General features: G+C 42.9%; 1 protein-coding gene across 9 annotated transcripts in view; it reads right to left on the minus strand.

Moving 5' to 3' along the window:
- Positions 1-13,861: 13,861 nt before the first annotated feature.
- The window catches only part of RAD54B (RAD54 homolog B), an 80,686-nt gene continuing 76,268 nt past the window's right edge, over positions 13,862-18,279 (minus strand). For all 9 annotated transcript variants that reach the window (XM_053243031.1, XM_053243030.1, XM_053243026.1 and 6 more), the window contains 2 exons: positions 17,423-17,623; positions 13,862-14,413 (listed from right to left, as the gene is read on the minus strand). In XM_053243031.1, the coding sequence (XP_053099006.1) occupies positions 14,214-14,413; positions 17,423-17,623 (401 nt within the window). In that variant the 3' untranslated portion in view covers positions 13,862-14,213. The remainder of the gene's footprint in view (positions 14,414-17,422; positions 17,624-18,279) is intronic.

Genomic DNA, 18,279 nt, shown 5'->3' on the forward strand with positions numbered 1-18,279 from the left:
GCCCTGGGTATTTAAAAGAGCATCTTCTTCACTATGAGCCACACCACTCATTGAGGTCATCTGAGGAGGTCTATCTCCAGTTACCGCTGACCCGTCTGGTGGCTACACAGAGACGGGCCTTCTCAGTTACTGCCCCGAGATTGTGGAATGCGCTCCCTGTTGAGATACGATCCTCCCCATCTCTGGCTATTTTTAAAAAACATCTGAAAACCCATCTTTTCACCCAGGCTTTTTAAAATTGTCTGTTTTAATTTTATGGTTGATTTTAAATTGTTGAATTGTTTTAACTTTTTATATGTGTTTTAATTGTTTTATGTTGACCACCCAGAGATGAATATGTGGGCAGTATAGAAGTTTGATAAATAAATAAGTGTATAAAACTGTGTGAGTGGTGTGTTCAGCAGCCAAGTGCTGCGGAGGGAAAAACAACAACTTTGTAACCAAGCAAGATTTCAGCCCTACTGAATAGTAGAGAAAGGAAAACAAATAAATAAACCATAAACATTAAATAAATCCTAAACTTGTTTCTTATTATGGAAATATCTTGACTGAGTGGTTTCTCTTGAACCCTCCTCACATCTGCAAAACCATGATATCAGACTAAAGAGACTATAAGAATCACAGAGGCTTCATAATATGATTAGTGGCAGCAGAGATAAAGTGTATATACAAGCTTAAATAATATCTAAGAGGGGGAAAGGGTAAAAACAAACTTCAAACACACCATTTTCAGTTCCCTATCGCCACACAACTCAAAAACCACTTGCACCCATATGAATCTGCCTGGCTGCCAAGATCAGCTGGACAGACTTTTCTCCAGTGAACCTCTTGCCGAGGTTAGGCAAGTGATAATTGGGGGTTGAGTCTTCCTGGTGGTGGCACCCCAACTTTGAAATGCCCTTCCTCTGAGTTTTAGGTGCTAGGTTAAAGCTATTTTAATTTCCCCATGCCTTTTAAGATAAATTGTCCTGTTTTCATTTCTTGAGGTAGCTTCTTATTGCTGCCTTTCTACTGTTTCATAGTTTTGGTGTGTGTGTGTGTGTGTGTGTATGTTTTAAAATCATTTCATTGGTTTGTAAACTGCCATGAGGATGTCCAGTTGAAGTATGGGGTATAACTGTTTTAAATAAATACATCAGGTAACATCCAGATGGAGCTAGTTATGACTGTCAGCTGAAATCAGTTAGTCAAAACCAACATAAGTCATGACTAACTTAAATAACATGAATAACACATCTTTGAATTCCAGCAGGACTTAGTCATGGGTAATTTGGTTTGAATGCTACATGTTCTATATAACGATTTTGTGTGTTCATAGAAATGACTGTTGAGTGTGTCATACCCTCCAGCTTTCCCTATTTACAAGGACAGTACCTATTTCCACTTACCTGTCCCTAGTAAAACACAGTCCTTATTTTGCCCTGTGTTTGCATTTTGGAGAATGCCTTGTTAAAGTGTTTGTTGTTTGTCACACATGAAAGTAAATGAATGCTAAAGCACCAAGCCATGCATAGGGTTAACATTTCACACACACATGGCAATCATTGGGGTATTATATATATTGAATGGGGTCACTCTGGGAAGAGCACCTGCATGCTTGCATGCAAAAGGTTCCAAGTCCCCTCCCCGGCATCTGCAATACAGGACTGAGAGAGATTCCCGGGGCGTAACGATAGGGGGGCCAGGCAGGGCACGTGCCCTGGGCGCCACTCTGGTGGGTCACGTGGGGGGTGCCAAAAAGTGGCATGCCCCCGCGACCCCCCCTGGATCGCACGTCGGTGGCGCGGGCGGCGGTGGGAGTGAGCGCGGTGGTGGCGGGCGGCTGCATATCGCCGAGTGCGGCAGTGGCAGCGGATCGCCGAGTGCAGCAGAGCGATGCCGAGGCCTGCCGTCTGGCCCGGCATCGCTTCCCAACTGCACAGGCGTGCCTGCGCAGTTGATAGGAACTGCGCAGTCGCGCCTCGCAGTTGGAAAGCGACGCCGGGCCAGACGGCAGGCCTTGGCGTCGCTCTGCTGCACTCGGCGATCCGCCGCCGCCCGCCGCCGCCGCACTCGGCGATCCGCCGCCGTCTGCCACCGCCGCACTGGATCGCCACCCGCCCGCCACCGCCGCCCACCACCGCCGTGCTCACTCCCCCCGCCGCCCGCCGCCGCCGCACAATCTGCCACCGCCCGCCACCACCGCGCTCACTCCAGCCAGCCCAGGGGGGCGCAGGTATGTGGCAGGGTGGGGGCGGGGGGAGGGCGCAATTTCAGGGGCAGAGCTTGCCCTGGGCGCCGTTTCCCCCCGTTACGCCTCTGGAGATTCCTGACTGAAACCTTGGAGAAGCCGCTGAAAGTCTATGTAGACAATGCTGAGTTAGATGAACCAGTGGTCTGGCTCACTATAGGGCAGCTTCCTATGTTCCTATGAATGTGTTGATAATGGCTGACAGGAAGAAGAAAATTATTCAGAGTCATCTCATTGAAATAAAAAGGGCAAGATAGGTATGGCCTAATGTCCTTTTAATGTTAATGGGACTGCTATGAGTAATTTTCCCTATCCTGTCTGCCAATATATGGTAGGATACAGATGTTTTTCTGGTATATCATCTTTACCAGAGGAACAATGCCCTCTGAGTTAGCTGAGGGTAGCCTGCCACAGAGGACAGGCTCTTCACTGCCTGCTGTATGATGCATTCAAGCCTTCAGTAATGGGCAGCATTCTAACTAACCGTCCCATGAACGGAAGATGTCCTGCTTGCACAAGAGACTATTTTCACCAGTCCCCTCTTCCCTCTGAAGCCCCCTGGCCCCCTGAAAATAAGTCCCTGAAGGTTGGAGGAAGCTCAAGAGGAGATTTGGAGGTCATAAGGGCAGCAAAGGAAAGAATCGTCCTCCTCCATCCCTTGTGCAAGTGGAACATCTTCCATGAACATACTTACTAGTCAGAATGCTGCCCATTCGAGGGTTTTGTTTTTGTTTTTTTAAGTCAAACACAAAATGTAGTTCTAAACAAAAGTGCAGTTCTAAGAGAACATTTGTGCCGTTCGAAAATCCAAGTCATGCAAACGTGGTATGTCAGATGACATCATCTAGGAGAAAATTAAGTGAGCCATCCAGGCTCCTCTAGAACCCAGATCCCAATCAAGTGTACTCATTTCTCCTCCGCCTACCAAAGATACTTCCTGCAGATTCCACTGCTGCGCCACACAGAGTCATCACCAATATAATGTACGGATTACACTCATGTACTCTTCTGCAACAGTGCTGTCAAATTCCCAGTTCTGAGGATTTTCTCTCACTATATGAAGGTTTTGAAATGTCATGGACTATGACTCTGGGCAGCAAAATATGTGTGCACAGGCAATAAAGATCCACAGGTGTGTGGTGTAGTGGTGCATGCTGCATGTGCGAATTACACTCACAGACTATTGTGCAGTTCTGAAGTTTCCCTTCCAAAAAGCCCTCCCCCCCATGTGTAGTCATGGAGCGGGTGTGGCTCATGAAGGGATCCTTGATGTTACAATCATGTCCTTATTTCAGTTGCTGAAATGTTGCAGGGCATGGGGTGTAGGGATTTGTCTGCTTCCCGTCCCTCCAGAAGAGGCAGCAGCCCAAGCCACATACAGGACGTTCTGCACTCTCTTGTAAACGCAATCCAAGTGTGAACTGACTCCTTTTTTGTAATCAGTTGCAAAATGTAAGCAGGCTTGCACCGTAGGCTTGGCTGCACACTCACCATTTGCTTACCACCAGGAGGTCAGCGCCAAGTACTCCAGAGGCTCAAAGGTATTTTGACAGCAGCAATTCACCTTCCTTTTCTGGAAGTGCACGGGGAAACCCAACTTCAGATTTACTGTAGCCTACAGAATGGGGTCACATTGGCTGCTATCTTGCAGGAATGTTTATTTCAGTAATCCCACGAGCCATAAATATTGGACGGTTGGCATCACTGGATGGAAAAACAATGTGAAACATGAGCCTCAATTTAAGAGTTTAATGCTGCTCTTGAACTAGTAACATGGTTTTGGGAAGATTTGCAGCATCCCTGAGCCAGGAAGACTGTGAAGTGGGAGCTCCTCCTTTCTCCAGCCTCCAACATCCTGTCCAGACACTTCTAGGTGACAGCAACATCCATATTCAGAAGTATTCAGAAAACAATATTGTTTTGTAGATATTCCCTTCATACATATATGGAAATCTTATATGGATTTCACTAAAGGTTTATTCAGCAACAACTCCATTTTCTCCTTCATTCCCTCCCTTTTCCTTTCTGACTCCACCCCACACTCTCTACAGAATCCCCCTAACAACAAATGCAAATGTCCAAACCGTGTGGAAATGTTGTAATATGTCCAGCCAGTAGGTGGCACTAACATTTGATAGTAGTGATCCTAATTGGAGGCAGAGTCCCTTCCTACTTGCACCTCTTGTTGAACTTGTCTCTTCCTGTAACAGAATAAAGAAGTCTCGTCCTCTAATGGCTGTCTTCTTCTGAACACTCATGACACAAACAAATTGCAAAAGATAACTGGATAGGATACGACAAGGATCTACATCAGGACTGCACAACTTTGACTCTCCAGCTGTTGTTAGACGGCAGCTCCCATTATCCTTGTCCACAACAGTAGTCAGAGATGATAGAAGTTGTATTCCAATATCTTCAGGAGGTTCAAAGTTGTGCAGACCTAATCTACATCAATGTCTGGTCCTTATTAAAAGAGTTACAGAAAGCAGGCTCCTAATGTGTTTCCCTTTATTTCCAGACCTAGACCTGTACTGAACTTTGAATTGACAGAATTTTCATTCTTGGAGAAAAATCTACGGAATCAAGGCATGATGCCTAAACATTTTCAGCAAGGCATTATTTAGTGTCATTTTATGAATGTTTCAGCAGAGTGAATAGCCGGCTGCCCTATTGTTACAGATAACCACATCCTGGAAGATGTGGTGTACTGGGGGCTTGGTGTATCCTACCATTGCATCATAGAACCTCAAGTTTCATTTTAAAAGTCAAGTTTCTAGCCCTCACAAAAGTGAAGATAGGCATGGAAGTGTGTGTGGACAATGACTGGTGTAATCCCAGAAACATATGACAGAAGCAGAAAAACTTTAAATGATTCTACCAGCGATTATCCTAATCTTAATTGCCCTGATCCCATTTCAAATTCTGTACTTTATAGATGAAATTGACAACCCACATCTTATTGTTAAAGCACTAGGACATCAATGATGTTGAAGCTAGAGAACACTAACTACAAATACCTTAGATTTGACTCTTACTTAATTCCAGTACAAGAACTGCTTAAAGGCTACTACTTTCAATCATTAGATGTTGTCCATTGAATAGTGGTCCTGACCAGAATACTCATCTCAGCAGAAGGTGCCTTTCACTCATGAGCTCTCCCAAGCCTAGACATTAAAACAGATGCAACCCCAGGATGATTAAACCAAACAATATTCATCACATCACACCCAGAACTATCTTATGGGCAATGTTCTGAAGTTTGTGACTCAAATCACAGCTTATACTAATTGTAGTGGAAGCCACTCCATGAAACATTTTGAACACTAATCAACTTCCATACTTACCTCATCACTAAGAAGTCTGTTGAACACTCAACCCTCTAAGCTGAGAAAGAAAATAACATTTACCTTAAAGAAACACCACAACCAAACTCCTCACCATTATTTTAAACTGTACTGCTAACCTAAGTAATTGGAATACTAGTCTTTAAACAAATGGTTTTATTATAAATTCACTATAATTTCATCCCAATACTCTTGGAGATGTGGCTCCTTGGGCATCAACTCTCAACACCAACAATAACTCCTATCGACCACTAAGGATATAGGATTAGAGTGTAGGACCGCCCCCTTGTTCTCTCTGTACTCTTCAATCTCTGCTCTAACTCTTTTGTGATTGGTAGACTGATACTTTTAGGACACTCCCTTCTTCTTTGTTCCCTCTGTTCCTTCTTCCTTCTACCATGTGGTAGCTAGTACAGTATGCACGCTTTTCTTTTCTAGGTTTGTAACTTCTTCAAATAAACGTTTTAGTCCTTAAGCTATTTTCTCCAGATTTCCTCTGTGAACTCTCTTCTCATCAAACCGGGTTTCTCTGCTAAATAAGGGGTTGATTTAAATTCTCCCCTATAAATACTAGTCTTAATAAAACAAAGGTTTTCTCATCAATTTGCTATAATTTTCCACAATCACCAAACCTATCAACACAAAATATAACCCACTGAATTTGACCATGATTTAAAGCCTTTAAAATCAAATTTTAAGCCCACAGATCCCAGGCATTCCATTAGTAGTTACTGCCATAATTTTGCCACCATTATTAATTTTTGCAGCAACCAACCATCTAATTCCCAACCAGCATATTTCTGTTCAGACGCAAGCAACTGAAACATTTACTTGAAGACAAGTACGGCTACTGTGTGGCTTGTGAGGGGATGCTGCATGCCAAAACTCTGACAACAACCCTTTGTGTCCCATAATATTTGGGCATCCTCTATAATAAAAGGCTAAGTGAGTGTCCATGCCTTTAGAACGTTGGGGTCTGCATCTGTGTCTCCCTGGGCTGTTCTGGGCATGCGCGAAGCGCATGCCCAGAACAGTCCGAGGGAGACACGACCGCCGACACCAGGCGGCCATGCTGGCCGGTTCTATTGCTGCCAGCCGGCACTCTGGGAGGCTGGAGGGAAGAGGACACCGGGGCCGGGCGGGCAGCAATCTGGCCGGCGGGGATGGCACTCTGGGCGGCACTCTGGGAGGCGGGAGGGAAGAGGACACCGGGGCTGGGAAAGTTGGACGCCGGGGCCAAGGGGAAGACGGCGGGTGCAGGCGGCACTGATGGCGGCGGGGCCGGCACTCACCACCCGACCGGGAGCCCAGAGGCAGCGACGGCGCACCTGGACCGGCTGCAGGGAGGCATTGCCGACACCGCCCGCCCGTCCTCCCTCCCTCCCAGGAAAACCCCAGTTAGGGCCGGGACATTGCAGAGAGAGGAGCTCTGTTTGCGAGCTCCTCTCCTTTTAGAATTGCGGGGCCCTGATCGGCCCGACTGAAGGGGGCTTATTGTGGAGTGGAGTGGTGAGGACTCAGGCGGCTGGGAGGGAGGGCGGGCGGTGGACGGCGGCGGCCTTAGTTCGGGCCGATGTGGCCCCTAATCCGGTCGTGCGGCGGGGGCGGCTGGTGTCCTGCCGCCCCAATTAATCTAAGAATTACGGGCGGCAGATCAGGAAAGCGGCGGGAGGGGTAAGTAAACCCTCCCGCCGCTCTTAAAGTAACCCCCCCACCTCCCACTAGAGCCCGTTATTTAAACGGGCTTAAAAATACTAGTGCATAGATATTTAACTGGAAGAGTAGCAGAGGCCTTTTTCACTATTTTGTAAACAGATGTCTTACTACTGTTCTGAAGCAGTTCCTAAAAAAACCTCCACTTGTGCAAGTTTTCAGTGTGGTAAACAGAAAAGATCAGTCTGCAGAGGATACTATTGGCTAGCTCTAGTGATGTCACAAAATAATCTCCCTCTTCACAAAGAAATTTCTCAATTCTTTCCACATTTGTTAACGTTTTTCTTTAAAAAGAAAGTTCAAACAAATAGCATTGATAAATGCAGATGTGGCACAGGCATTTTAAGAATAAACAAGTTGTTCCAGTATCTGCCGACTTTCCTTTCACTATCCCTACAAATGGACTAAGTTTGGTCCAAATTGGTTAGGCAGTTCACAAGTTAGCTCACTTGCACCTCAAATGTTCATGCACCCACCATCTTGAATTGGGGTGGATGACATCATCACAAACTATGTGTTTGAGGTGTCACTATGTGTCCTTACAACTGTGCCAAATTTGGTCCAAATCAGTTCCCACTTACACCTCAAACATTCACGTGTCTGCCATCTTAAATCAGAGTGGATGACATCATTACAAACCCCACCCTTGAGCCATCCCTATGTGTCCCTACACCTGTAGCAAATTTGGTTCAAATCGATTAGGCCATTCACAAGCCGGCCCAATTGCGCCTCAAATGTTCACGTGTCCTCTATCTTAAATTCGGGTTGGTGACATCATCACAAACTATGCTATTGAAGTGTTCCTGTGTTTCACTCACGACAACTGTACCACATTTGGTTCAAATCAGTTAGAGGTCCACAAGTTAGCCCACTTGCACCTCTAACGTTTACGCGTCTACCATCTTGAATTGGGGTGGATTACATCATCACAAACTAAGCTGTTGAGTTGTCCCTACAACTATACCCAGTTTGGTTCATATTGGTCCAGGCATTGAGAAGTTGATAGGGACAGGGACACAGAGACATGGAATGCTGGCTGATCTCATAAACCTACTGGAAAGTAGGCTGTCAGGCATCTCTGTCCTACAAAACCAGGAGGAAACCAGGCTCACATACTAGGTGAAGTACTATGTAAGTGACTTTTATATTAAGTCTGGCTTCATTTTTTGTTTCTTTCACTGTATTTCCTTTGAAGTACGCCATCATGCATTGACTCAGGCTTGTCTTGACTCAAGCTTTTAGAACTGAAAAAGAAAGCAAAGCTGTTTACCTTTGACTTGTTCCTGAAGCATGACCGGCCCCAAATACAGGTGACTGGCTGGTTACACATTTTACATATTTATATTATTTCATTATCATCATTAAGTCTCAATGGCAGCTTCTACTGTGTTGCTCACATTAGTAGGGATTTCTGTTTGGAGTTCCTCACGGTTTAACGATAACTGGCAGCAGAGTGCATCGTCCTGTTCATAGGATATGGATAGCACTGCCAAGCAGACGGGGGTCATTGCCTGCATGACACTCATCTCCGAGAGTCAAATGAGTGTACATTTAAATCCTTGTCATTGTGCTTTCATGAAGAATACTTGAAACATTTTGTATTCACTCAGGTGTGCCACCAAGACTGGTCTCGTGAAGCAGCAATATTGAGCAACTTCTCATTAGACATGAATGGTTCAAGGAACACAGCAGGCAGATGGAAAGGCCGGTGTTGCTGGTCATTGGTGAAAAACATTTCTTGTTACCAAAATACAGACTCTTCTGTTCTTCCCGAAAGGCTGTGCTCATGGTCAATATCTTGGCAAGTTTCTGTAAAAGCAAACAGCAATGACGTCCTCTAAGAGCACAGCGCTTACTCTGAAGCATGTGAGATTGTATTTGGCTGGTAGTAATGACTGGTGAGTGGGAAATATACACAGTTTAGGTTTAGGTTTGAACAATCTCACTTCCATCCATTAGAGAGAAGGTTTTCTAAACAAGCTGAACTATTAATATGCAAGGTTTCATCTTCCTGGCCTGTGTGGAAATTGTTAGAAGATATATTACGTTTTGTCATTCCCGAGGAGCATTTGGTGTACAATTAGGAAAGAGAGTAGCTATGACAGAAAAGGAAGAGAAAAATCTGATTGTTTCAAAGGTGGAAATGGAGGATGTGTTCTGTTAGGAAGTTTAAAGGGTATGAGATAATAGAAGAGAAATGATTCAGAATATTTAAAGTATAGAAGATCTCCATTCTTTTTTAAGAGAGATGGCAAATCTTTTTTTTAATTTCAGCGATTACTGTTCTCCAGACAGTGGTTAGCTTCAAAACAAGTTGGTACCATCTAACAGGAAGGGCTTCACATAATGAGGCTTAGCAGTACAGTACATACAGATGTAGTGCTGATAGTGAATGATGATTCAGATGAACACTCATTTGACACTCAGAGATGAGTGTAATCTAGGCAGTCAGTCCCTGTTTGCTGAGCAGTGGCATCCATAGTTTCGGAATGAGATGGTCCTTCTGCTTGTTGCCAGTACGGCTCCCAGCTGATATACTACTACTTCCTATTGGCTCAGTGGCAGTCAGTGCAGACAATACTCAGCTGGATGGACCAATGGTCTGACTCAGAACAAAGCAGCTTCATACAGATATTTAAACCCAAAATCCAAAAAGAGAAATGTGGCAACAATAAAGTGTGGAATCTCTGCTTCTTACAACCTGAGAACATTTTTGATAGGACCAAAGACCAAAAAATTTAGTTGACAACCCACATTCAATTCACAGTGAGCCAGTTGGTTATCCCTGCTTTATAAAGTGGAGTGGACAGATTCATGGACAGCAAAGATGCAGGACTCATTGGTTAGCATAAAACCCCACTCCCTGATTAGTTATCATTAGTTAGCATTATGAACTGCAGTAGTTTATATTCTTTGCCTGGAAACTGATTAATCTTATCTGAATATGATTAATCTTATCTGAATATGGAGGTAGCCTATAGCCATCCAGGCTAGTAGCCACTGCTTAGACTTGTCTTTCATGAATGTCTAATCCCTTTTCAAAGCCATCTGAGCTTTGAAAGGGGCCATCGCCACATCTTGTGGCTGTGAATTCCAGAGATTATGTGCTGTATGAAGGAGTATTTCCTTTTGTCTCAATCCCCTGCCATTCAGTTTAATTGCATTACCCTAGGTTCTAGTTGTGTATATAGGGAGAGGTTTTTCTCCCTATCTACTTTCTCCATACCATGCATCATTTTATAAACTTTGATCATGTTCCCTCATAGTCACCTTTTTTCCTGAACAAAAAAGCCCCAAACTCTGTAGCCTTTCCTTGTAAGGAAAGTGCTGCAATCTGCTGATCATTTTGGTTACCCTTTTCATAACAGTGTTTTCTGTATGTACAACTGTTATGCAGTTGGTGAAATCAGACATACTGTGATCTGCTGCTGCCACCATCAGGTCTCTCTAGTAAAAAACAAAGTTGTTTCACCCTTTGGAGAATGGAGTCTGGAAAATAATTAGCAGATATGGTCTCCGCTGAATGCACACTTTTTAATATATGTATTGACAATGATGATATAATGTGTCATGGTGTCGTGATACTTAACCCTTGGTGTTTTCTTGGAAAAAATGATTAAAACTGATCCAACAGGCTAACTAAAGTATCTATACACTAATCATATTTCCATTCCCCATCTACATTTTGTTCATTCAGGTTTGCAGGTGCTTCTAAGGAGTCTTCATTTTAAATAATGTGTGCCGCAGTGTGTGTTTAGTTATTTATAGGAAACAATAAAATGTTGTTTGATTTATGGTATGCATTCTGCTTGTAGTTATGCCATTGGGAAATATGCTATAACTGAATCAAATTAAGGTTTGATGAACTGGAAAGATATTGAAGGAAACTGGGGCAGTTGTTCCATGAAAGACTATTAAAATCAGCACCCAAATATGTGGGAAGCCTTAAAGGTTTTCTTTAATATTGGTAATGGCAATATAAACATTGCCTGTCTTCTCCAATGTATTGAGCTTGTGGAGGTTCTGTCCACTCATGGTTCTTCTGTCATTTTATCATAACCTTTTGCACCATCTCATCCATGAAAACTGGTGGTATGTGTAATTCTACCATTGCCTCTTGATGTATGTATGTATGTATGTATGTATGTATGTATGTATGTATACTGAGCGTGACATACTGTATTTGGTTAGGATTGCTGCACACATGGGCAAAGTTGATTCTTCCTCTACACAAATCTCCATAGTGATTTCAGCAACCCTTGTGGCAAAGTTCAGATTCTTCCAGTGACAGCACAGAATGTCCTAGGCCAGAAAATATTCTTGGAAGCACACTGTATCTTCTTGTGACTGGAGTGGGATAGAATCCACCTGAAGCTTTGGGAACTATGGCAGCCCATAAATTAGTGCACCGTGTCCACTGGTGCTACAGTCTCTGGACAGAACTAGACGTTACAAGGGAAACAGGAGGTTCCTAACTCCATATTTCCCGCATAAATGGAATGTGGAGGTCAACATTTGTAGCAGGTAACTGGCAAATGAGAAGGGTATTTAACCACACACACACACACACACCCCACAATTATTCTCTGCAAATGCCCACCCCCAAGTATTTTAAAGGGTTTTTTTTCCCCATCTCAGGCTCCAAAACCAAAAAGTGAGCTGTTGAGGGAAACACAGGTGTGGGAGAAGTTAAGCATTCCCCCACTCTACATTCTTATCTTGGCACCAGCTGATCTGAGACTACAAATTTGCTGATATAATACCTAGTTCCACCCAGAGGCTAAAGCAAGACAGGGAGAAGTACAGAAGTACCCAGGTCACAGCAATTCACCTAAGATTTTTATTAATCATGGTATTATTGTTATTTTTATTGTTGTTTACAGTCAGACAGGTATTATTGACTGGTTTGTTTTATCCAGACATTGAGTCCTTCCCAAGGACTCAATTATTATTATTGTTATTAATATTATTGTTATTAATAACAATCAATATTGTTGCTGTTATTATTATAGATATCATCGCAGAATATAGGCTGTTCCCAGCACTTGCTGTTTGTTGTTGATATTTCGACTTTTGCTCTTATTGCATTTGTTCTTAGTGCCTGTTCTTGTGCAGCCAATACTAAACCCTCTGTTTCTTTCTTCAAGTTGCCATTCTTAAGCCACTGCCAGGTCTTGATGAAGTTTGATTTTCCAGTTACATTGTGCAAATATTGACCATGCAGGGGCTTTTTTTTCAATTTTTCTGCTCGGTTCTTGACTTGTTCTTTCTTGTAGGCCTGCTTGGTTTCATTGGTGTTTAATAGTTTCTCGTTATTGACCATTTTAAGTGCATCTTCTTCACTGTCCTTTTTATATTCTTCAAGTGATTATTATTATTATTATTATTAGTTTATCCTTTCATTTTTAATTTCATAATCTTCTGTTTTCATCCATGCAGCTTTATACTTCTGACAAATTATGGTGAATTCCAGAACTATCTCCAGACATAGCAATGGACAGGTGGTGTCTAAAAGGTGGAAACCCCAAGGTGTCCCAGAAGAGGCAACTGAAAAAATCTTTTCCCACAGTACAGGAAAATCAGATAAATAGATAATAAATGGATTTATTACAGATAAATAGATAAATGGTGTGTGTGTGTTATATCTATCGTGACACATGTGCACACACTGCCTTGATACTGCCACCTAGAACAAAACTCATTCTGCTCACTGATGGGGAAAAACAGAGGGAACACTGGACAGGGCCTATTTTCTGGCCACTATCCTTGGTCAAAACTGTAGGTCCCTTGATGAGGGGGAAAGATCTACAGGCAGCAAATAATTGCTTTCATTAACATTGCTCATCAATTTTAATGTGACAATGCACTGGAAATTGACCTTGGCGCTCACACACCATGTAATGGTTGGTTCTGGTCCATCAAAGCACTTGAGGTGCTCACCCCTGAATCAGACCATTGCTCCAGACTCTCTGACTATCTGGCTCAGCCAGATATCAGGCAAGGATGTTTCCACAACCTGAGATTCTTTAAATGGAGATACCGGGAACTGAGCCTAGAACCTTATTTATCAAACCATATGGTCTTCACTGCATTATTGTCTTCTCTCCTAAAATATTCTTAAAGGCACCATTGTGGAAGAAGTTGGAGTTTGACCCCAGACCCAAGAACACAAGCTGAGAGCAATTATTATGACTAATCACTGCACCACAACTTATGGATGGAAGTGGCAAATTATGTACTATTAACTCTTAAGCACTAGAGGTTGTACAGCATGGGAACAAGGAACCACTGGCTGACATGACATGCAGCATAGCACGGGACTCTAAAAGAATGCCAGCAGTGTTGTGCAAGAGTGCTCTTGCACTAATACTTAAAACTGTGCACTCGCACTTGCACAACACTATGGCCATTATTTGCAATGGCAGAGCATTGCACACTGGTGCTAAGCAGCATCACAATAGTAATATGCTATCTGAGAGAGAACATTACGCTCGCCTGTGTACAAGATAATGCACTCTTGGTGCTTGGAAAATGTAATAACCCCAAAACAGAAGCACAGCCTTGAGGGAAGAGCTGTTAGTAGTGAGCACCTAATGCAAGTTTATTGCTGGAGAAAACAGGATTGTCTGTACATCTTTTCTGGTCATGATGAAAAGGAAGCTCTCAGGAATTTAAGCTTCAAATGTAAGATGTTATAAGTTTGTGTTGCCTGTTAGCATAAGTGATACCAAACAAGGTATTTTCCCCACCTCAGCCATAAATTTATTTTCAAGATGAAAAAATAATACAATGTTATCCTTACTACGTAGACTATAGTTCTCCAAACAATTGTATTACTTCCTTTTACATGAAGAAGATGGGAACTAGTGAACAAAAGTATATTGTGGCCAGGGACAAAATAACTTGCCCTGCTTAGGTGACATCACTCAACTGGTCATATTTTGGAAAATGAATGTAATATTTTCTTTTATTCTTTCAAGGAAGGGATCAGGAAGATTCTCATGCTTCCCAGAGAAGTGTTTCCACTGCATCAACTGTGACATGGAGAGGGTCTTTTTGGAGACAGATTTCCCATTACTTTGGCCAAGCTGGCAATCTCGTTGAACAGAAAGCTTTTCTGAAGGACCTGAAAGAAATAATCAGAAAGAAAATTAAGTGAAGAACATCAATTGTCAAAATAAGAATTCTGGACAAAGAACAACAGAAATATTCAGAAGTGGAGATGAACAGTAACAGGACAGACTCCTTAATTTATCCCTATCTGCTCAAGATCTATGAAAGATGGCAGACTATGCATGCCCCCCACCCCCCAGGCAGTGATAGTGACTTTTCCCAATAATTAGGATGGTCCTCTGTTAGAAAAGCAATGGCATGTGACTGAACTTAAATCTATAATGCTAGAGTCAGGAACATTAAAAACTCCTCCAGCCAGCAGGTGGAGTTGTAACCTAGCACTGTCAGTTGGCTGGAGCTTTATAGGTTATCTACTAGTTGGGATTGTTTGGCATTTCTGTGTTCTGCTTCAACTCATGTGATTTCCCAACTTCTTTTAACATCTTCTCCCTGTTCTCAGCACCATGTTGTACTGTACAGTACTGTATGCAATTGTTTATACCACTAAAGAAACTCTTGGCTCTGTGTGGCTGGCTGATTTCTTAACTCTGCTAATATCTTGCACTCTGTTGCTCTGGCAGAACAAGCAGCAAATAGACTGTGCGGGCTTCGGCTTTTGTAGCTGGTTGGCTGGGATGGAGGAAAGCAGAAAGCACTGCTGCTGGATATGCCTGCAGTCATGGCACAAGTGGGCAAGTAGCAATGCTAGGCGCTCTTTCACCGCCTCCATCAGGCCATCACTCATGCCATTCTTCTCAATGACTTCTCTTGCTACGGGCTGGACGCTTAACCCTAGGTAGACAGTGGGATGGATCGTACCCCATTTGGGAAGTGGGGAGGGGATCTTGTGTTTGGTATTCTGCAACTCCATCTTCCAGGTTAGGATAAAACTTAATGAGGTTAAGTGCCCTGTGAGGTTTCATCCACCATCCCCTCACAATATTGTCTAAAAGAGTATAATATTGTCTGTCCAGTATTCTACTGGATCTTAGTCAAAAAGGGTCTAATAATCTAAAAGTGTCATAATATTGTCTAAGTATCCTATTAATATGGATGATGGGGTATCGACAACCCTTATTGGCTTGCATGGGGAAAGTACTGTGCACTTACGCTGCTAGGAGTCAAAGAGACCCCACAAAATGCTGTGGTAATACTGTAAGCATGTTTTATGTCTGTAGATGTTTAGACCAAAACCTGTTTCTTCCATGTCATATAGGAAATGAGTATAAAGGTTAAACGCACAATGGCTGAATTCAGACGTAATGCGAACCTGGAGTTAAATGGGCCAGAGGTTGGAACTCCATTACATCCGAATGTGTGCAACCACAGTTTCATGGTGAAAGTGACCTGTGGTTTGGCTCGCCAAATAAGTCACATGCTTGTGTGGGACTATTTTGGTTCAGGGCTCTAAGGAGGGAAGTGGTACCATTGCTAACTGGGCAAAGAGGCACCTTTTACTGTGGTGATTCTCTTTATTTAGCAGGGGGAGAGTAACTGGCCCTATCCACCCCCAGCACAGTACCTCCAGTAACTGTTGCTGGTGTCTATCTTGGTGTTTTTTTTAGAATGTGAGCCCTTTGGGGACAGGGAGCCATCTTATTTATTTATTATTTCTCTGTGTAAACCACCCTGAGCCATTTTTGGAAGGGCGGTATAGAAATTGAATTAACAACAACAACAACAATAATTGCTGTCAGAAGAAAGGCTGGCATGGCATGGCATTTAAAAGGATTTAAATGCCCTTTCTATGCTGAGGATGGGTGGACTGCTTCGAAAATGTACGACTGTGCTCGGCCTGCCCCCTTCAAGCTTGTGGCCAAACGCGGCCACACTGCTGACATCCTGATGCTTTGCCCACAGTCTGGGCATGGAGCTTGCTGGGATTGGCCTCAGTGGCCAAGCAGCAGGGAGAGGCTCGCCTCTCCTGGAACCGGAAGCTGCCAGACTGCACTTGAATGAATGCCTGCGATGTGATTTACAGTTTAAAATGGAAACCACAAGTTCGCCAACCTCCGATTTCATGTTACGTGTGAATGCGGCCACTATCTTCACTGTACTAGTAATGCCAATAACAGTATGGGGTGACATGTACCCCGGAGCCTTGTTTGTTTCTTTACTCCTTCCCATAAACATTTAAATAGCAAATAAGATGCTGTTTTGTTTTACTATACAGTTAATGTCATGTTTAATACAGCCCCCAGGTTTTTAAAGTGTTTGGATAACTTGTTACCCCAATACTGGATTGATACATTTGTAAACTCCTTGTGGTACAATATACCCCCAAACCATTTATAGATATGTTTAAGAAGAGTGATCACCTATTCCATTAGGAATCTAGGAAAAATCTTGAGTGTTCAGCTTCTATGATTTTTTCCCACAAGACATGGAAAGAACAGGTTCTGGTCTAAGAATCCATGGACATGAAGCATGCTTACAGTACTTCTACAGCATGTTGCAGGGTCACTTTGACTCCTAGCATCCTAAGTGCCTGGTTCTTTTAATTAACATGGAGTCCAATGTGGTTGTCAATACCCCAATATCCATATTCATAAGAAGAGCACTTTTAGACAATATTATGAGGCAGTGGTGAACGAAACACCACAGGGCATGCATTATGTCTGTAGATGGTTGATCCTAACCTGGAAGATGAAGTTGCAGAACACTTCTCAAATGGGGTAGAACTGACCCCATTTCCCACCAAGGGTTAAATCGCTCCCATTTAAAAATGCTCAACGGCGCCCAAATCATGACTTGTAATTATTATTAAAACCAGATTATTAATATTAATTAATTAATATTAATTAATTAATATTAATTTAATATTAATTTATTGTTATTAAAACCAAGCCCCATGAAAAGTGGAACATTGTTATTCCAATAGTAAGATTGCATATAAAACTAAATGCTATTGAAATCTATCAATCCCAATTTTTTAAAATTAGATCAAAACAAAAAGTGTCATTAGAACAGAATTGTATGCCATGTTTTAAGGCTCTAAGAATAACAAATAAAGAAAATTCACCATGATCATCTTTCTTTCCCATACATGTACACTCCAACAGATCATGGGTAAGACAGTTGGAATCTTCATGCAGTATAAAGAGATTTCTAAGTTCTTCAACAGAAAAGCGGATGTGTTCAGATCCCTTGGAAAAATCAACAACTGCCCCAGAAAGACTTTGCTTACTGATCTGCCTCTGATAGATTTTCTCTTCTATTGTGCCTGCATTGGAAACAAAAGCATCTATATTATTAACTAGTATTTTTAAGCCCGTTATAATAATGGGCGCTAGGTTTTTTTATCCCCCTTTCTTCCTTCTTCCTTTCTCTTGCCCCCCTTTTTTTGTTTCTTTTTTCTTTCTATTGCTCTTCATTTCTTTCCTTTCCTTCCTTTTCTCGCTCTCCTTTTCCCTCTCTCTCTCTTTTTAAAAATTTTTATTCTTCTCTTTGTCTTTTCCTCTTTTCTTTCTATAATTGGCGTGCTCTTTGGGGCTGGTGGTTCCCCCCTCCTTTGTTCTTTACTTTTCTCTCTCTTATTTTCCCTTCCTCCCTCTTTGTTTATTTTGTTCTTTTCTTTCCCTTCTGTCTTTCCCCCCCCTTTTATCTATTGTTCTGTCTCCCTCCCTCATTTCTTGTTTTCTCTCTTGCTGTCTGTCTGTCACTATTCTTTCTTTCTTTCTTTCTTTCCTTTCCTTTCCTTTCCTGTTCATGCTGGAGGAGATTCCCGGGGGAGGGTGAAGAAGCGCACTGCCAGGCCTGGCGGGCGGGCGGGAAGAGGCACCTCCGGGCTCAGCCGCGGGGCTCTCCAGCAGCAGCAAAGCACCGCAGCCACCTCGCTGAGCTGCTGCCCCGCCCAGTGCCGGGTCCACCCCCCGCAAT

This window comes from Hemicordylus capensis, chromosome 4 (assembly GCF_027244095.1).
Source record: "Hemicordylus capensis ecotype Gifberg chromosome 4, rHemCap1.1.pri, whole genome shotgun sequence".
NCBI classification, from domain to species: Eukaryota; Metazoa; Chordata; class Lepidosauria; order Squamata; family Cordylidae; genus Hemicordylus; species Hemicordylus capensis.